Source organism: Amblyraja radiata, chromosome 3 (genome assembly GCF_010909765.2).
Source record: "Amblyraja radiata isolate CabotCenter1 chromosome 3, sAmbRad1.1.pri, whole genome shotgun sequence".
Classification (NCBI taxonomy): Eukaryota; Metazoa; Chordata; class Chondrichthyes; order Rajiformes; family Rajidae; genus Amblyraja; species Amblyraja radiata.
Window position 1 is genome coordinate 89842359 of NC_045958.1, and position 17446 is coordinate 89859804.

General features: G+C 45.9%; 1 protein-coding gene across 8 annotated transcripts in view; it reads right to left on the reverse strand.

Annotated features, from left to right (window-relative positions):
- aadat (aminoadipate aminotransferase) overlaps nucleotides 1-17446 on the reverse strand; it is a 49557-nt gene that overhangs the window by 17344 nt on the left and 14767 nt on the right. For all 8 annotated transcript variants that reach the window (XM_033018304.1, XM_033018311.1, XM_033018305.1 and 5 more), the window contains 4 exons: nucleotides 14883-14957; nucleotides 12850-13059; nucleotides 7327-7392; nucleotides 4536-4618 (listed from right to left, as the gene is read on the reverse strand). In XM_033018304.1, the coding sequence (XP_032874195.1) occupies nucleotides 4536-4618; nucleotides 7327-7392; nucleotides 12850-13059; nucleotides 14883-14957 (434 nt within the window). The remainder of the gene's footprint in view (nucleotides 1-4535; nucleotides 4619-7326; nucleotides 7393-12849; nucleotides 13060-14882; nucleotides 14958-17446) is intronic.

Here is a 17446-nt window from a genome sequence, read left to right on the forward strand (position 1 = left end):
GGTCGGGCAGATCTGTGGAATGAGGAACAATTAATTGTTTCAACAATTGGAGGTCTTTCGTTGGAAGTGGAAACAAGACAAAACAAGTTAGGACGTAAAGAATTGGAGTAACTCAGTGGGTCAGGCAGCATCTCTGGAGAAAGAGGATGTGACGTCTCTTCTTCAGACTGTCATTGCCATCAAGGTTTTAAAAATAGATTAAATATATATGCTTAAGAGGAAGACTGAAGGTGGTATGGAAACATAAATGATTAAATACTCTGTAGAATTCAACGCCTTGAACTACTGACGAAGGATGAGTCACGGTTGAAATGATGCAGATTGAATTAGAACAGCATCATTTATGAGGCATCTCCTTAAAGCTATACCCTCTGCTACTGCATTTCTGCATCCTGGGAAAAGCTTCTGACGGTCTACCCTATCCACGTCGTTCATCATTTATATACTTCCATCAGGTCTCCCTGCAACCTCCGGCATTCCAGAGAAAACAATCCAAGTCTGTCCAACTTCTCCCTGTAGATAATAGCATCCCAATCCCGGCATCATTCTGGTAAACCTTCTCTTCTCCCTTTCCAAAGCCTCCACTTTCTTCCTGTAATGGGGTGATCAGTACTCCGAATGCGGCCTAAACAAAGTTCTATAAAGCTGCCATGGAGACATATGGAGATAAAACTGAAACTTTATCCAAGGGTGGATAGTTTGGGCTCAGATGTCCCAAATATTTGAAGCTGATTTACATTTTTTTAAAAAGAGGAATGATAGATTTTGCTTTTCACATTAAGTAGCCGGATTAATATGGTGTTATTTCTTGATCAAGAAGGGCACACAATGAACTCATTTAGTTCTTCCCGAGGTAATCTCTCCTGCCTAACATTATATCATCAACCTTTTGTTCTCTGTTTTGATCATATTCTCTTATTCCAATTCCGCTGCTCTAGAAGTCGAAACAAATGCTGGTTTAATGCAGATGCTGGTTTAAAATGCTGGTTTAATGCAGATGCTGGTTTAAAACAAAGGACGCAAAAGTGCTGGAGGAAGGAGAAAATGTTTCTCTCTTCACAGTTGCTGCCTAACCTGCTGTGTATTTCCATCATTCGATTTTTATTACAAACTTCACATAATCATAATGTTTTGCAACACACGAGGAATTTGATTTGACATACAGTCATACCAATAAAAATCACACAAAATACATTTTAACATAAACATCCACCACAGTGACTCCTCCACATTCCTCACTGGGAGGGAAGGCAAAATAAAAGTTAAATCTCCCCTTCATTGTTGTCCCGCAGTCGGGGGGCCTTGAGCCTTCCGTTGTCGGGACGATCAAGAGAGTTCAAGAGAGAGCGAGTTCAAGAGACATTTAGTATCACATGCACCAATTGGTACAGTAAGATTTGAATTACCATACAGCCATATGAATAAAAAGAACACAATGCACTATAGAATTTAACATGAACACCCCCCCCCCCCCCACAGCAGAATTAACGTTTCCCACTTTGAGGGAAGGCAATAACGTTCAGTCCTCTTCCTCATTGTTCACCCGTGGTCCGGGCCTTTGGGCCCTCCGTTATTTGCCGCAACAGCAGCCCAATGTTTCAGGCCCTCTCGCCGGGATGATCAGAGCTCCGGCGTCGGAGCGGAGAACACTCTCAGCGGCTTGGAGTTTCCGAATCGGCCACTTGATAACGTAGAACGCAGTTCCCGGTCCACAGTCGAGCTGGACGGAGCTCCAACACTGGCGATCCTTGGCAAGATCTCAGGCTCCGCGATGTTAAAAGTCAGTGTCGCCCTCGTCTGGAAGCCCTGCAAACCACAGCCACAAGTCAGCTGGCCGGTAAGGCATCGCCCGGTCTGCGATGGTAATTCAGCGCCGCCACTGAAGCTCTGGCCGGTCTCCAGCAGGAAAGGCCGCGCCAATCCAGATGGTTGCCCCCTTCCCCTCCCAAACTCCCTCACATAAAAAAAGAGTAAGAAACCTCCAGGAACATACTGATAGACTAAAATGTAATGGTCTTGTAATGTAAAAAACTGTAGTAAATGTAATTTCGTTCAAACCTAGGTTTGAATGACAATAAATAGCATTCCATCCATAATCACAGCGTCATATAACACAGAAACAGGCACTTCAGACCTGTCTGAAGAAGGGCCTCAACCCGAAATGTCACCCATTCCTTCTCTCCAGAGATGCTGCCTGTTCTGCTGAGCTACTCCAGCATTTTGTGTCTATCTTCAGTTTAAACCTGCATCTGCAGTTCCTTCCTATGCCCTTCAGCCCAGTGGGTCCATGCCGACCAAGATGACCCATCTAAGCTAGTTCCATTTGCCTGCATTTGACCCTTATCCCTCTAAACAGTTCCTATTCATGTACTGGTCCAAATGTGTTTTAAATGCTGTTATAGTACCTGCCTCAACGACCTCTTCTGGAAGCTCGTTGTGAATAACCACCACCATCCAAGTGAAAAAATTGCCCCTCAGATTTGTGTTAAATCTCGCCCCTTTTCATCTTAAACTATGTCCTCTTGTTTTTGATTCCGCTGCCTTGGGTAAAATACTCTGTGCATTCCACAATGAAAATCTCCATTCTATTCCAACTCTCAAACCATTCTCCCCTTTCGCATGAAGCCTTGGTTGCCACAGTAACAATTGTACAGTGTTTATCTCCTGCCCATTCTTAGTTAATATTGATCGGAGGTTTTCAATTTTCCTTTAACTGAGTCACGTATGAGTGTCAGCCTAGCACCGTCATTCAGTTGAACATTGAACAGTACAGCACAGGATCAGGCCATTCTGCCCACAATGTCCATGATAAACAATGCAAAGTGTCATTAATTGTGTGTATGGAGTTTGTGCGTTCTCCCTGTGATCGCGTGGGTTTTCTCCCACATACCAAAGATGTGCAGGCTTTTGGTTAATTGGCTTCTGTAAATTTCCCCTAGTGTGTAGGATGTGAAACTGGGACATAGTGAACCAATGTGAACGGGTGATCATTGGTCAGCGGGCTGAAGAGCCGTTTCCGCACTGTATCTCTACACTAAAACTAAACACCCACACACACTGCACTGTCCACACGCCGCACACCTGCAGCACCCGTGCTGCACCATCGCAGACACAATTTCTACATTCGGCCTCCCTTGATGCCGACCTCGTTCTTCTCTGGGGCGTAACATCCATGATTGCAGACAAGCGGTTAGGGGGGTCCTGGGGGCAACTGTCGAGGCTGACACTGCCACTGCCACAGTAGGGGCATCTGGCAACTGATGGTGATTATGGGGGGGGGGGGGCGAGGGGGTGCTTATACTGCCACTTCTACGTGCTCTCAATGTACAGCATCGAGACTGTCAACACTCCAGCACTTTGTGTTCTATACAAGGTTCCAGCAACTGCAGTTCCTTGTGTAGAGGCACTATAAAGCAGGGCTGGGGAGTCGAAGTCGGAGTTGTCGAGTTGTAGTCGGAGTCGGTAAAAGAGTCCCTACTCCGACTACGACCTCAACATACATTTCAGAGACTACCTAAATAGGAAAAAAATCCCGCTTTTTTAAACATACCGCACACTTTATTTCCACCCGAGAGAATGAGAAATCACATCGGTGCTGCCATCTGGCAGCAGAACGACGAGAAACATAATGTAAACAAACACCATCACCAGCTGACTTCCCTCCACATGTTACTGAGTCAACATGTCTGCATAATTTCTGAATTCAAAACGTAAATGTAGTCATTCATTTATGGGGAAATATATTATAAATGAATAAAGATTACGAATTATATTATACCTAGGGGTCGGAGTTGGAGTCAGAGTCAGATTCCGAGTCGGATACACAAGAAATCAAGGAGTCGGGTGGTTTGGGTATCGACTCCACAGCCCTGCTATAACAACATTTAAAAGACATTACAACAGGTATGTGGATAGGAAATGGGCCAAACACGGGCAGGTGGGACGAGCCGAGATGGGGCACTTTCAATGATTCGATGATACTTTATAGTCACATGTTCCTCGGCACAATGAAATGCTTTGTTTTGCGTTCGACCCGGTAAAAATCACACAACAGACCTCATCTAGGCAGTACACACGAACGCCACGTTTCTGGTGCCGACAGTTACAAATGTTCACTGAACTGAAGTCCTATCTGCTGCCTACCGCCGCACGTGGCAGCAGCCCCACCCCCGCTCGGTCCCCCCCATTGTTCCCGACGGCCCACTTCGGTCTCGATACTTCATCTCACTCTTGCTCTTGGTGACGCCGGTGGCTCGGGGCTGGCTTCAGGGTCTGCGGTGGGCAAGCCGGGCCTCTGTCCCCTGCGGGCGATCCTCGGTCCTCTGAGTGAGTGAGTGAGTCCTCGGTCTGTGGCGGGTGGGTCCTCTGGCGTCAGTCCGGTCACCACGGACACATTGGGCCGAATGGCCTGGTTCCATGCTGTGTGACTTCATGACTACTCACCACGACTGTGATGCACAATGAATACTGACCTTGATGCCAAGATCCCACAATGATAACATATTTTTAAAAGTAACATTAACTAAACACCTTACCCTGAAGACAAGATCTTGGAGAAGGAATCCATCCTGAGTACTCGCCCATCTACATCCATAGAAAGGAATGATGGACCCCAAGGCTGCAAATGAAATGAAATACAGAAGAAATTTATAAAGTTATGAGAGGCATAGAGAGGGTAGATATTCAGAACTTGATGGGCCGAGTGGTTTAATTCTGCCCCTATAACTTATGAACGCTTATTTTTAAACAGAGGATGGTGGATGCCTAGATGGAGGGTATTAGCCAAAAGAGGACAAACTTGGATTGATTTCTCTGGAGCGTCAGAGGTTGAGGAGAGACCTAATAGTAGTGTGTAAAATGATGAGTGGTGTAGATAGAGTAGACAGTGAGAACCTTTTATCCCAGGGTGGAAATGCCAATAGACTAGGGGGCATAAGCTTTCAGGTCAGAAGGGGAAAGTTTAAAGGAGATACGCAGGGCAGGTATTACACAGAATGTGGTGGGTGCCTAGAACGCGCTGCCTAGGGTGGTTGTGGAGGCAGTTACTATAGTGGTTTTTAAGAGGCTTTTAGACAGAGGAATTTACAGGATTTAGAATCAGTACTGATGAAGAATTGACGATCTATATGGGCCAAATGCAGGCAGGTGGGACTAGTATAGATGGGACATGTTGGCTGGTGTGGGCAAGTTGGGCTGAACAGCCTGTTTCCACGCTGTATGACTCTATATATAAAAGTACAGCACAGGAACAGGCCCTCCATCTCACAATGTCTGTGCCGAACATGATGCCAAGAAAAATTAACCTCATCTGCCTGCACACGATGCATATCCCTCCATTCCCTACATATCCAAAAAGCCTCTTAAACAGCAACTAGAATATTAAAAGCAGCATTTGGACTGTAAAATCTCTCCTCAATGCAATTAAACAGGATTAAACTGGAGGAATGTTCATCGCATGCTACTTCACAAGCCTCAAATCAAGAGAAAGAAAGAGTTGCATTTCAGGTCAGTTTTGACCAAAGACCATCAGACTGAATCTCTGAGCACCTATTTTTCTCTTCCAACAGTTTCATTTTATTTTACTTTTGGTTCCCTCGCATCTGCAATGATTTGCACCCTTCATAAAAAAACTGTCATTACATGCAAGCCCTGCTATCATTACCATAGCAACCACGTTGTGCTTAATTGCGCTTTAATAGGTCGCTGAACAGACCTATGGGGCTTTCAACCTCTGCTGCCTGCAGTAAATGCACGATGCAGTAATGTACCGAGTATTCAAAATTGCCACCGAGTTTCATCAACCTTTCCCCTCTAGGTTAGGGGACTCTAAAACTAGAGGGCACAGGTTTAAGGTGAGAGGCGAAAGATTTATAAGGGATCTGAGGGGCAACCTTTTTCACACAGAAGCTGGTGGTACATGGAACAGGCTGCTGGTGGAACTGTTAGAGGCAAGTATAATTACAATATTTAAAAGACACTTGGACAGGTATATAAAACACAAGGTTGCTGGAGAAACTCAGTGGGTTTGATCCTGACTAATGGTGCAGTCTCTATGGAGTTTGTATGTTCTCCCTGTGACCACGTGGTTTGTCTCCGGGTGCTCTGGTTTCCTCCCACATTACACGTACAGGTTTGTAGGTGAATTGGCTTCTGTAAATTGTCTGTACTCACTCTATACTCATGACTGCGTAGCCGGTCATAGTGCAAACTCTATCATCAAGTTCGCTGACGACACCACGGTTGTGGGACGTATCGCTGATGGGGACGAGTCAGAGTATAGAAGAGATATCGAGCAACTGTCCATATGGTGTCAGCACAATAACCTGGCCCTCAACACCCGCAAAACCAAGGAACTGATTGTGGACTTTGGAAGAGGTAGGATGGGGACCCACAGTCCCGTTTATATCAACGGGTCGATGGTGGAAAGGGTCAAGAACTTCAAATTCCTGGGAGTGCATATTACCAAAGATCTCTTGTCCCAGCACACTAATGCAATTATTAAGAAAGCACATCAGCGCCTCTACTTCCTGAGAAGAATACGGAGAGTCGGATTGTCAAGGAAGACTCTCTCTAACTTCTACAGGTGCCCAGTAGAGAGCATGCTGACCGGTTGCATCGTGGCTTGGTTTGGCAACTTAAGCGCCCTCGAGCGGAAAAGACCACAAAAAGTAATAAACACTGCCCAGTCCATCATCGGCTCTGACCTCCCTACCATCGAGGGGATCTATCGCAGTCGCTGCCTCAAAAAGGCTGGCAGCATCATCAAGGACCCACACCATCCTGGCCACACACTCATCTCCCCGATACCTTCAGGTAGAAGGTACAGGAGTCTGAAGACTGCTACTTCCCCACAGCCATCAGGCTATTAAACTCGGCTCGGACAAAACTCTGAACATTAATAGCCCATTATCTTTTTATTTTCACTTTATCAGTTTATTTATTCATGTGTGTATATATTTATATAATGGTATATGGACACATTGATCTGTTCTGTAGTCATGCCTACTATGATCTGTTGTGCTGAAGCAAAGCAAGAATTTCATTGTCCTATTTTGAATCTTGAATCTCTCTTGAATCTTGATAGAACTAATCTATGGGTGATTGCTGTTCAGCACAGACTCGATGGGCCGAAGGAGCTGTTTCCACGCTGTATCTCTGAACTAAATTAAATAAACTAGTGTGATAATTAACAAAGTTAGCCACGTGCGCCATTTGGAGTCAAGAGTCAAGAGTCAGATGCACTGAAACCGAACAACAAAATTTACAAAACTAATACCAAACTAACACCTTCCATACAGGTGCATAATAAATCTCTTGATATTTTACCTTTTCAAACTGCAGGAAGAAATAAGGATCATCCTCAATTATCAGTAAATCATATTTTCTGGCAATCTGCAAAGAAACAAGAGCATAGGTTAGAAATTATGCAATGAGAGGACTTTTTGCCTGGAGTCTCAGCTCTGCAGTGTGAATAGAAACATAGAAACATAGAAATTAGGTGCAGGAGTAGGCCATTCGGCCCTTCGAGCCTGCACCGCCATTCAATATGATCATGGCTGATCATCCACTCAGTATCCCGTACCTGCCTTCTCTCCATACCCTCTGATCCCCTTAGCCACAAGGGCCACATCTAACTCCCTCTTAAATATAGCCAATGAACTGGCCTCGACTACCCTCTGTGGCAGGGAGTTCCAGAGATTCACCACTCGCTGTGTGAAAAAAGTTCTTCTCATCTCGGTTTTAAAGGATTTCCCCCTTATCCTTAAGCTGTGACCCCTTGTCCTGGACTTCCCCAACATCGGGAGCAATCTTCCTGCATCTAGCCTGTCCAACCCCTTAAGAATTTTGTAAGTTTCTATAAGATCCCCTCTCAATCTCCTAAATTCTAGAGAGTATAAACCAAGTCTATCCAGTCTTTCTTCATAAGACAGTCCTGACATCCCAGGAATCAGTCTGGTGAACCTTCTCTGCACTCCCTCTATGGCAATAATGTCCTTCCTCAGATTTGGAGACCAAAACTGTACGCAATACTCCAGGTGTGGTCTCACCAAGACCCTGTACAACTGCAGTAGAACCTCCCTGCTCCTATACTCAAATCCTTTTGCTATGAAAGCTAACATACCATTCGCTTTCTTCACTGCCTGCTGCACCTGCATGCCCACTTTCAATGACTGGTGTACCATGACACCCAGGTCTCGCTGCATCTCCCCTTTTCCTAGTCTGCCACCATTTAGATAATAGTCTGCTTTCCTGTTTTTGCCACCAAAATGGATAACCTCACATTTATCCACATTATACTGCATCTGCCAAACATTTGCCCACTCACCCAGCCTATCCAAGTCACCTTGCAGTCTCCTAGCATCCTCCTCACAGCTAACACTGCCCCCCAGCTTAGTGTCATCCGCAAACTTGGAGATATTGCTTTCAATTCCCTCATCCAGATCATTAATATATATTGTAAATAGCTGGGGTCCCAGCACTGAGCCTTGCGGTACCCCACTAGTCACTGCCTGCCATTGTGAAAAGGACCCGTTTACTACTACTCTTTGCTTCCTGTTTGCCAGCCAGTTCTCTATCCACATCAATACTGAACCCCCAATGCCGTGTGCTTTAAGTTTGTAAACTAATCTCTTATGTGGGACCTTGACGAAAGCCTTCTGGAAGTCCAGATACACCACATCCACTGGTTCTCCCCTATCCACGCTACTAGTTACATGGTTCCTCTATTTCTGTCCTGGGTCTCCTCCATTGCCAGAGTGAGCAACAGCGGAAATTGGAGGAACAGCACCTCATATTCCGTCTGGGGACCTTGCGTCCGGATGGCATTAACATTGAATTCTCCCAATTCTGCTAGTCCTTGCTGTCTCCTCCCCTTCCTCGACCCTCTAGCTGTCTCCTCCCACCCTCCTATCCGCCTGCCCTCGGGCTCCTCCTCCTCCCCTTTTCCTTCCTTCTCCCCCCCACCCCCCATCAGTCTGAAGAAGGGTTTCGGCCCGAAACGTCGCCTATTTCCTTCGCTCCATAGATGCTGCTGCACCCGCTGAGTTTCTCCAGCAATTTTGAGTACCCTCTATTTCAGAACAGTTTTGCCTTCCGACTGTGAGGATTTCATGCGAAAAGCTGACGACACAGTAATGGGTTTGCACACTGGAGTGTCGGGAAGAGAGCACAATGTGTGCACGCTCCTGCAATCACACATTTAATGCTGCTGGCGCGAGGAGAATTCACTCCCCTGCCTTTGAGGAACTTGTCAGTCAGGTTAAGAGGAAATTATAGAGGGGGACCGTCAGATAATCAAGAAGGGGAGAGTCAAGAAAGAAAAAAGACACAAATTGCTGGAGTAACTCAGCGGGCCAAGTAGCATTTCTCGAGGACATGGATAGTTGACATTTTGGGTTGGGACCCTTCTTCATGCTGTCGGGTATCCATGTTCTCCAGAGATGCTGCCTGATGCGTTGAGTTACACCATCCCTTTGTGTTCTATCCAGAGCCATCTCGATAATCTAGACTTATTTAATGGATGTGACATTTTAGGGCTCTTCTTCATGCTGTCATACAAGGTTAATTCCCGGGATGGCGGGACTGTCATATGCTGAGAGAATGGAGCGGCTGGGCTTGTATACGCTGGAATCTAGAAGGATGAGAGGGCATCTTATTGAAACATATAAGTTTAGTTTCATATAAGGGTTTGGACACGCAAGAGGCAGGAAACATGTTCCCGATGTTGGGGGAGTCCAGTACCAGGGGCCACAGTTTAAGAATAAGGGGTAAGCCATTTAGAACTGAGATGAGGAAACACTTTTTCACACAGAGAGTTGTGAGTCTGTGGAATTCTCTGCCTCGGAGGGCGGTGGAGGCCGGTTCTCTGGATACTTTCAAGAGAGAGCTTGATAGGGCTCTTAAAGATAGCGGAGTCAGGGGATAGGGGGGAAAAGGCAGGAACGGGGTACTGATTGGGGATGATCAGCCATGATCATATTGAATGGCGGTGCTGGCTTGGTAGGGCGAATGGCCTACTCCTGCACCTATTGTCTATTGTTGGGTATCCATGGTCTGCAGAGATGCTGCCTGACCCATTATGTAACTCCAGCACGCTGTGTCCCATCTCAATTATCTAGACTTATTTCATGGATAGGTGGCGGTGGCATTTCGGGGAACTTTCTTTGAACTAACTGGCGGGTGGCGGGGGGGGGAAACTGGGGAATAGGAGGCAGGACAAAACAGGATGAGTGATAGGTGGATACAGGTGGGGGGAGGGGATATTGATTGGCAATGTTTGGACACAGGACAGAAATGAAAAGACAAAAGGATGTGAGATAAAGATAGACGGAGTGGGGATTGTGAAGCCAAAAGATGGAATAGAGGTGGAAGGGAGGGAGAGGTGGAGAAATGTTCAAAGAAAGGTTCTGACCCAAAACATCTCCTATCCATGTTCTCCAGAAATGCTGCTGGACCCAATGAGATCCTCCAGCACTTTGTGTCTTTTTTGTAAACCAGCATCTGCAGTTCCACTTTTCTATATATGTGACCCAACTTGACTTGGGAATATCTGCCTCCACCTCCTCTGCAGACAGGGTATTCCTGACTCCAGCCAATCCTTTAGAGACACAGCACGGAAACTGGCCATTCACCCCACTGAATCCATGCCGACCAGCGATCACCCCGTACACTAACCTACACACACTAGGGACAATTTTACAACTTACCAAAGCCAATTAATTGACAAACCTGCATGTGGGAGGAAACCGAGCACCCGGAGAAAACCGACACGGTCACAGGGTGAATGTTAAAAAAAAACTCCATACTGACAGCACCTGTAGTCAGGATCGAACCCGGGTCTACAGCGCTGTGAGACATCAACTCTATCGCTGCCACTGTGTCGCCCCTTCTGTGTTGATTCTTATTCAGATCCCCTGTAAACCTCACTGCTTAAACCTATCCCCTCTTGCGTTCGATACCCTCACCACAGGTGGGGTGATCAGGCAACTGAACCATCCTACCAACAATTGGAGAGCAGTCCTGAGCTACCATCTACCTCACTGGAGACGCTCAGACTATCTTTGATCGGACATTACTGGACTTAATCTTACGCTAAGCATTATTCACGTTACTGCCCTTATCATTTACATGTACACTGCGAATGGCTCAATTGTAATCATGCATTGTCTTTCTGCTGACTGATTAGCACGCAACAAAAGCTTTTCACTATACCTCGGTGCATGTGGCAATAAATTAAACTCAAACTCAACTCAATGGCTTCAACCCAATCCATCCCCATCAATTGTGCAATTTTGTACACCTCCATCAGGCCACACCTCAGCCTCTGACCTCTCTCTTTGCCCACCTATCATCCTCTGCTCTGGTCTGTCCCACTAATCACTGAATCAGGAGACTGGAAACACTTGCATGTGTGTTGCCAATCTCAGAGTTATACAGCACAGAAACAGGCCCTTCGGCCCATACCGACCAAAACGCCCCATCTAACCTAGTTCTATTTGCCTGAGTTTAACCCATATCTCTCTAAAGCTTGATCAAAAAAATAATTTAGCAATGAGTTTTGTTTAGTTTCCTGTATATTATGTTTAACTGACAGATTAATGGGTTTCAAATTAATTCATAAATTATTAACTTTTTTAATTTGAAGCAATTTATGTAATTACTCAAATCGATTTAAGTGTCCCTGATCACTGTAACCAATCCCATGGCTTGTGGGAATGAAGTGTAATGAGAGCTTCTGTCTGTAGAGATTAGCGATGAAATGGAAAAGATGAGCTACGACAGAGGAAAGCGAGAGAGGCGGAGGGTGTGGGCTAGAGGTAGGGAATGGAGAGGTAAGTGAAAGACAGTGGACAGGGTTTGGAAATGATGCATCGATAACCAGTTATAGTGCTGTTCTGAAACATACACCTCTGTGTAAACCGAACCCGACTGTTTACAACACTGGCAACGTTTTTATCTCTAAGATTTAAGATTTAACTGGAACTCTAAGGGCAGCACAGTGACACAGTGGTAGTGTTGCTGCCTTACAGCTCCATAGACCCAGGTTCAATCTTGGGTGCTGTCTGTACAGAGTTTGTATGTTCACCCCATGACCTGCGTGGGTTTTCTCCGGATGCTTCGGTTTCCTCCCGCACTCCAAAAATGTGTATGTTTGTAGGTTAATTGGCTTCAGTAAAATTGTAAATCGTCCCTAGGGTGTGTAGGATAGCATTAGCGTACAGGGATCACTGGTTGGGGTGGACTCTGTAGACCGAAGGGCCTGTTTCCGTGCTGTTTCTGAACTAAACTAAACTAAATTAGCTTTAATTTATACTTATTTTTTTTTTATGCAGATTTTTATTTAGAGTATGGAGTTCAGTTTTGGGCACCATGGTATCAGGAAGATGTTGCCAAGCTGGAAAGGGCGCAGAGAAGATTTACGAGGTTGTTGGGGGTCTGAGGTTGGGAGAGGTTGAGCACGCTCGGACTTTATTCCTTTGGATCGCAGGAGGATGAGGGGTGATCTTACAGAGGTGTACAAAATCGTGAGAGGAATACATCGCAGTCTCTTGTCCAGGGTAGGGGAAATCGAGAACCAGACTTAAGTTTAAGGTGAGGGGGGAAAGATTTAATAGGAATCTGAGGTGTATGGTTTTTTTTACACAAAGAGTGGTGGGTATGTGGAATGAGTGGGCAAAGGTGGCAGTTGAGGCAGATACAATTGCAACATTTAAGAAACATTTAGACAGGTACATGGATAGGATAGATTTAGAGGGATATGGGTCAAATGCAGGCAGGTGGGACTAGGGTGTCAGAAAACCAAGGGTGCCAGAAAATCGCTGGTGGACCTAGAAGTGACTGCGGTCTTACCTGATATACCTCCTTCTTTCTCTCAGTACTAATGGAGGCTCCAGTTGGGTTTCCACCGTTTGGAACAGTGTACAGTAATTTCGGGATATTGGAGTCGGGGTTCTTCGCATCCGCCGGCTTCCATCTCGAAAGGATGTCGGACAGGGACTGGGGAATGATCCCGTGTTGATCACTCGAGACGGCGAGGATCTTGCACCCCAGTGGATGGAGCTGCTCAGAAAACAAGAGATCACATGGGACATTTATTACAATAAAGCCAGCAACTAGTTTAGTTTCAGTTTAGAGATACAGCGCAGAAACAGGCCCTTCAACCTACTGAATCTGCACCATCCAGCGATCACCCGTACACTAACATTATCCTACACACTAGGGCCAATTTACAATTTTACTAAGCCAATTAACTAACAAACAACCAAGACTGCAACTCTACCCTACACCACTGTGTCGCCATAATATTTTCACTTGTGTGTCATTATCACTTGTGCTCCCTAACGAGTTTCCTATTTAAGTGGTGACATTTGTCTCTGTCTTTGCTCAGTCTTTGATCTCATCATATCAAGCCTTGTACTCTTGTTGATTAAGATTCTAGTAAAAGCCATTTTGAGTTTATGGCTCCTATATATAGATATATATATATATATAGAAACATATAAAATAGATGCAGGAGGAGGCCATTCGGCCCTTCGAGCCAGCACCGCCATTCATTGTGATCATGGCTGATCGTCCCCTATCAATAACCCGTGCCTGCCTTCTCCCCATATCCCTTGACTCCACTAGCCCCTAGCGCTCTATCTAACTCTCACTTAAATCCATCCAATGATTTGGCCTTCACTGCCCTCTGTGGCAGGGAATTCCATAAATTCACAACTCTCTGGGTGAAAAAGTTTTTTCTCACCTCAGTCTTAAATTACCTCCCCTTTATTCGAAGACTGTGGCCCCTGGTTCTGGACTCTCCCAACATTGGGAACATTTTTCCTGCATCTAGCTTGTCCAGTCCTTTTATAATTTTATATGTTTCTATAAGATGCCCACTCATCCTTCTAAACTCCAGTGAATACAAGCCTAGTTTTTTCAATCTTTCCTCATATGACAGTCCCGCCATCCCAGGGACCAATCTTGTGAACCTACGCTGCACTGCCTCAATCACAAGGATATCCTTCCTCAAATTAGGAGAACTGTACACAATACTCCAGATGTGGTCTCACCAGAGCCCTATACAACTGCAGAAGAACCTCTTTACTCCTATACTGAAATCCTGAGATCCCACAAATCCAGTACTCTGATTTGTGTCTACAAATCCCTCTACTGTTACACAAACTCCATGCAGACAATGCCAGCGTTCCGGACTGAAGCTGGACAGGGGTGGCACACTGGCACAGCGTTAGAGTTCCTGCCTAACAGCGCCAGAAACCTGGGTTTGATCCTGACTACGGGTGCTGTCAGTACGGAGTTTGAACTCCCTGTGACCACGTGGATGTTTTCAAGATGCTCCTGTTTCCTAAACACGACAGGGTTATAGGTTAATTGGCCTCTGAAAATTGTCCCTAGTGTGTATAGAATTAGGGTATGGTTGATTGTTGGTCAGCGGGGACTCGGTGGGCTGAAGGGCCGATTTCCACTCTATAATTCTAACATAAACAAAACTAACTATTTCTAAAATAAACTAGGCTAGAGACGTACAAAGATTTGCAACCTCTGGCATTCCCCTCATCCCAATCCCAGATCCATGTCTCCACTGTTCCTCCAGTTATTATTTGTTTACCTTGCTTCATCTCTCTCCTACTGTGGCACAGCCGTGGAGCTGCTGACTCGCAGCGCCAGAGACTCTGGTTCAATCCTGACTTTGGGTTCTGTCTGGGTAGAGTTTTCCCTGTGACTGCATGGGATTCCTTCGGGTGCTCCCACATCCCACTGACAGGAGAGTTCGTGTGTTATGTGGCCAAGGTTAATTGCTCGTGATCTGTGAGTGGTTGGTGGAATCCGAAAGGGATTACAGTTGGTCTCTGGCCAAGAAGAACTTAAACACTTCTTACCGTGGCAAGGGTCCCAGCGTACGTGGGGCAGTCCAGAAGAATGTTGTCCCCAGGACTGATAAGCATCTCAAACACCTGGGAAAAGGGGGGAGAAAAAATTGATGCAAAGTTACTGAGGGTAGAGCCTGATTTTGCCATATATGCCATGTGCCTTTTCATGCCTTTTTGATGATTTCACCAGGATAATGCCTTTTTCACAATCGAGTGCCTAAATCAGCCTTTTTTTTTGCCATTTTGCTAAAAGATCGTGCTTTTATGTAGTTGTACCGTGATTACAATGACATTTTCTACGTTAACACGTTAATATCAATGTTATTATTAACGTGTTAACATAGTATAACTTACAAGAAAACTTCCACCAACGGGGCAAAACCCGGGATGCCACCATCGGTCGTTCATTTGTTCGTGCCGCTGCCCGCTGGTTCAGTTGTCTCCAAGATCTATTTAAGAAAGAACTGCAGATGCTGGAAAAATCAAAGGTAGACAAAAAAATGCTGGCGAAACTCAGCGGGTGAGGCTCAGTGGAGAGAAGAAATAGGCGACGTTTCGGGTCGGCACCCTTCTTCAGACTGATATGGTGGGGCGAGGGCTGGAAAAAGAAAGGAAGAGGTGGAGACAGTAGGACGAGAAGGAGAGCTGGGAAGGGGGAGGGGAAGGAGGGAGAAGACAAGGGCTATGTAAAATTAGAGAAGTCAATGTTGATACCGCTGGGGTGTAGACTACCCAAGCGAAATACCCAAGCTTGTCTCCTCACTACATTTACTGCTGGCTCCAGTCGCAAATCTGTATTTTCGAGTGATCTGTGCAAGGCATTCATTGATGCTGGAATTCCACTGTGGAAATTGGAAAACAAGTCTCCCAGAGGGTTTTTAGAGAAATAAACAGAGGAACATATACCAAGCAAGTCATCATTACGGAAAAATTATGTTGACAGCAACTTCAACATTGTTGTGCAGAAAATTAGAGATAAAGTTGCATGCAACAAAATATGGATCACAATAGACGAAATAACCAATGCTGTGGGGAGATGTTGCCAATGTGGTCATCGATACACTGGAGGCAGGTCAACCATCAAAGGAGTATTTGTTGACATCGGAAGTATTGGAGAAGTCAAACAGCTCAACTATTGCTCAGTTGTTTACATCCTCACTTGCTCTACTTTGGCCAGAATGTATAAAACACGAGAATGTACTTCTGTTTGTGACTTAAAGTTTTATTCCCCAAAATGTTGCAGTTATTTAGTGCCTAAACATCTTGGCTCTACCGACTAGCCACAGGCTCGAGGATTGGCAAAGAGGCATCTTCTTGGTTGTTTAGTTTAGTTTAGAGATACTTCATGGAAACTGGCCCTTCGGCCCACTCAGTCCTTGCCGACCAGCGATCCCCGCACATTAACACCGCCCTACACATACTAGGGATGATTTACATTTATACCAAGCCAATTAACCTACAAACCTGTGCCTCTTTGGAGTGTGGGAGGAAACTAAAAATCTTGGAAAAAACCCAGGCGGTCACGGGGAGAACGAACAATCTCCATACAGACAACACCCGTAGTCGGGATCGAACCCGGATCTCCGGCGCAGAAAATGCTGCAAGGTAGCAACTCTACTTCTGCGCCAATGTGCCGCCCGTAAATTGTAATCATATTCACGCCCTCCAGGAGAGTATCCGGGAATCAGAAAGGAGGGGGAGGGAGTCGGTGACGGCAGCGAACACCGGACAAAAAGCCCGGTAAGAAGAACCAAGGTGTGGAGGGGGAGGGGGTTGGGGGGGGAAAGGTGGTCTTACCTTCCACGCCTTGAAGGCCGGTGGTGGGAGTCTCCTCTCCCCCACACCCCCTCCCAAGGAACAAAGGCTGAAGAGTGCCGTGCAAGGAGAGGGACGACGGTTTGCGGAACGACCGGAATGGAGGCGACGGCTGCAACAGGCCTTTGTGGCCGGCTGAAGCGGGGACTGTGAAACGGGGCCAATACAGCGACTCTTGCCTATGGACTCAGTGGGCTGTTCTGTACTAACTAGGGGACTGTGCTTATTATGTATGGTGATAATCCTGCTGATCAAACAAAGTATTTTGCTGTACCTTGCTACACGTGATAATAAAGTAACCATTAGGAGGGTAACTCTACAGTTTCAGACAGCAGAAGCTATAAGAATATCTGACGGGTAGTTGAGAGAGGAAACTGGAGGAACAGCACCTCATATTCTGCTTGAGAAGCTTACAACCCAACGGTGAGAACATTCAATTATCCAGCTTTAGGTAATTAATCCATCACCCCTTCTCCCCTCCCTCTTCCTGTGCTACACCAGAATTTGCACCCATTTCTCCCCACCCTCTTCACCCATATTCCTTCCTCTGACCTCAGAATTCTTCTATCTTTATCTCATATCTTTTGTCTTTTCATCTCTGTCCTATGTCCAACCATCTGCCTATTAACCCCTCCTCACCTGTATCCGCCCATCACTTATCCATCAAGCTCCGTACTGCCCCTCCTCTCTTCCAGCTTCCCCCCCCCCCCCCCCCACACTAAGCCTGTAAAAGGGTCCCGACCCAAAACGTCGCCTAT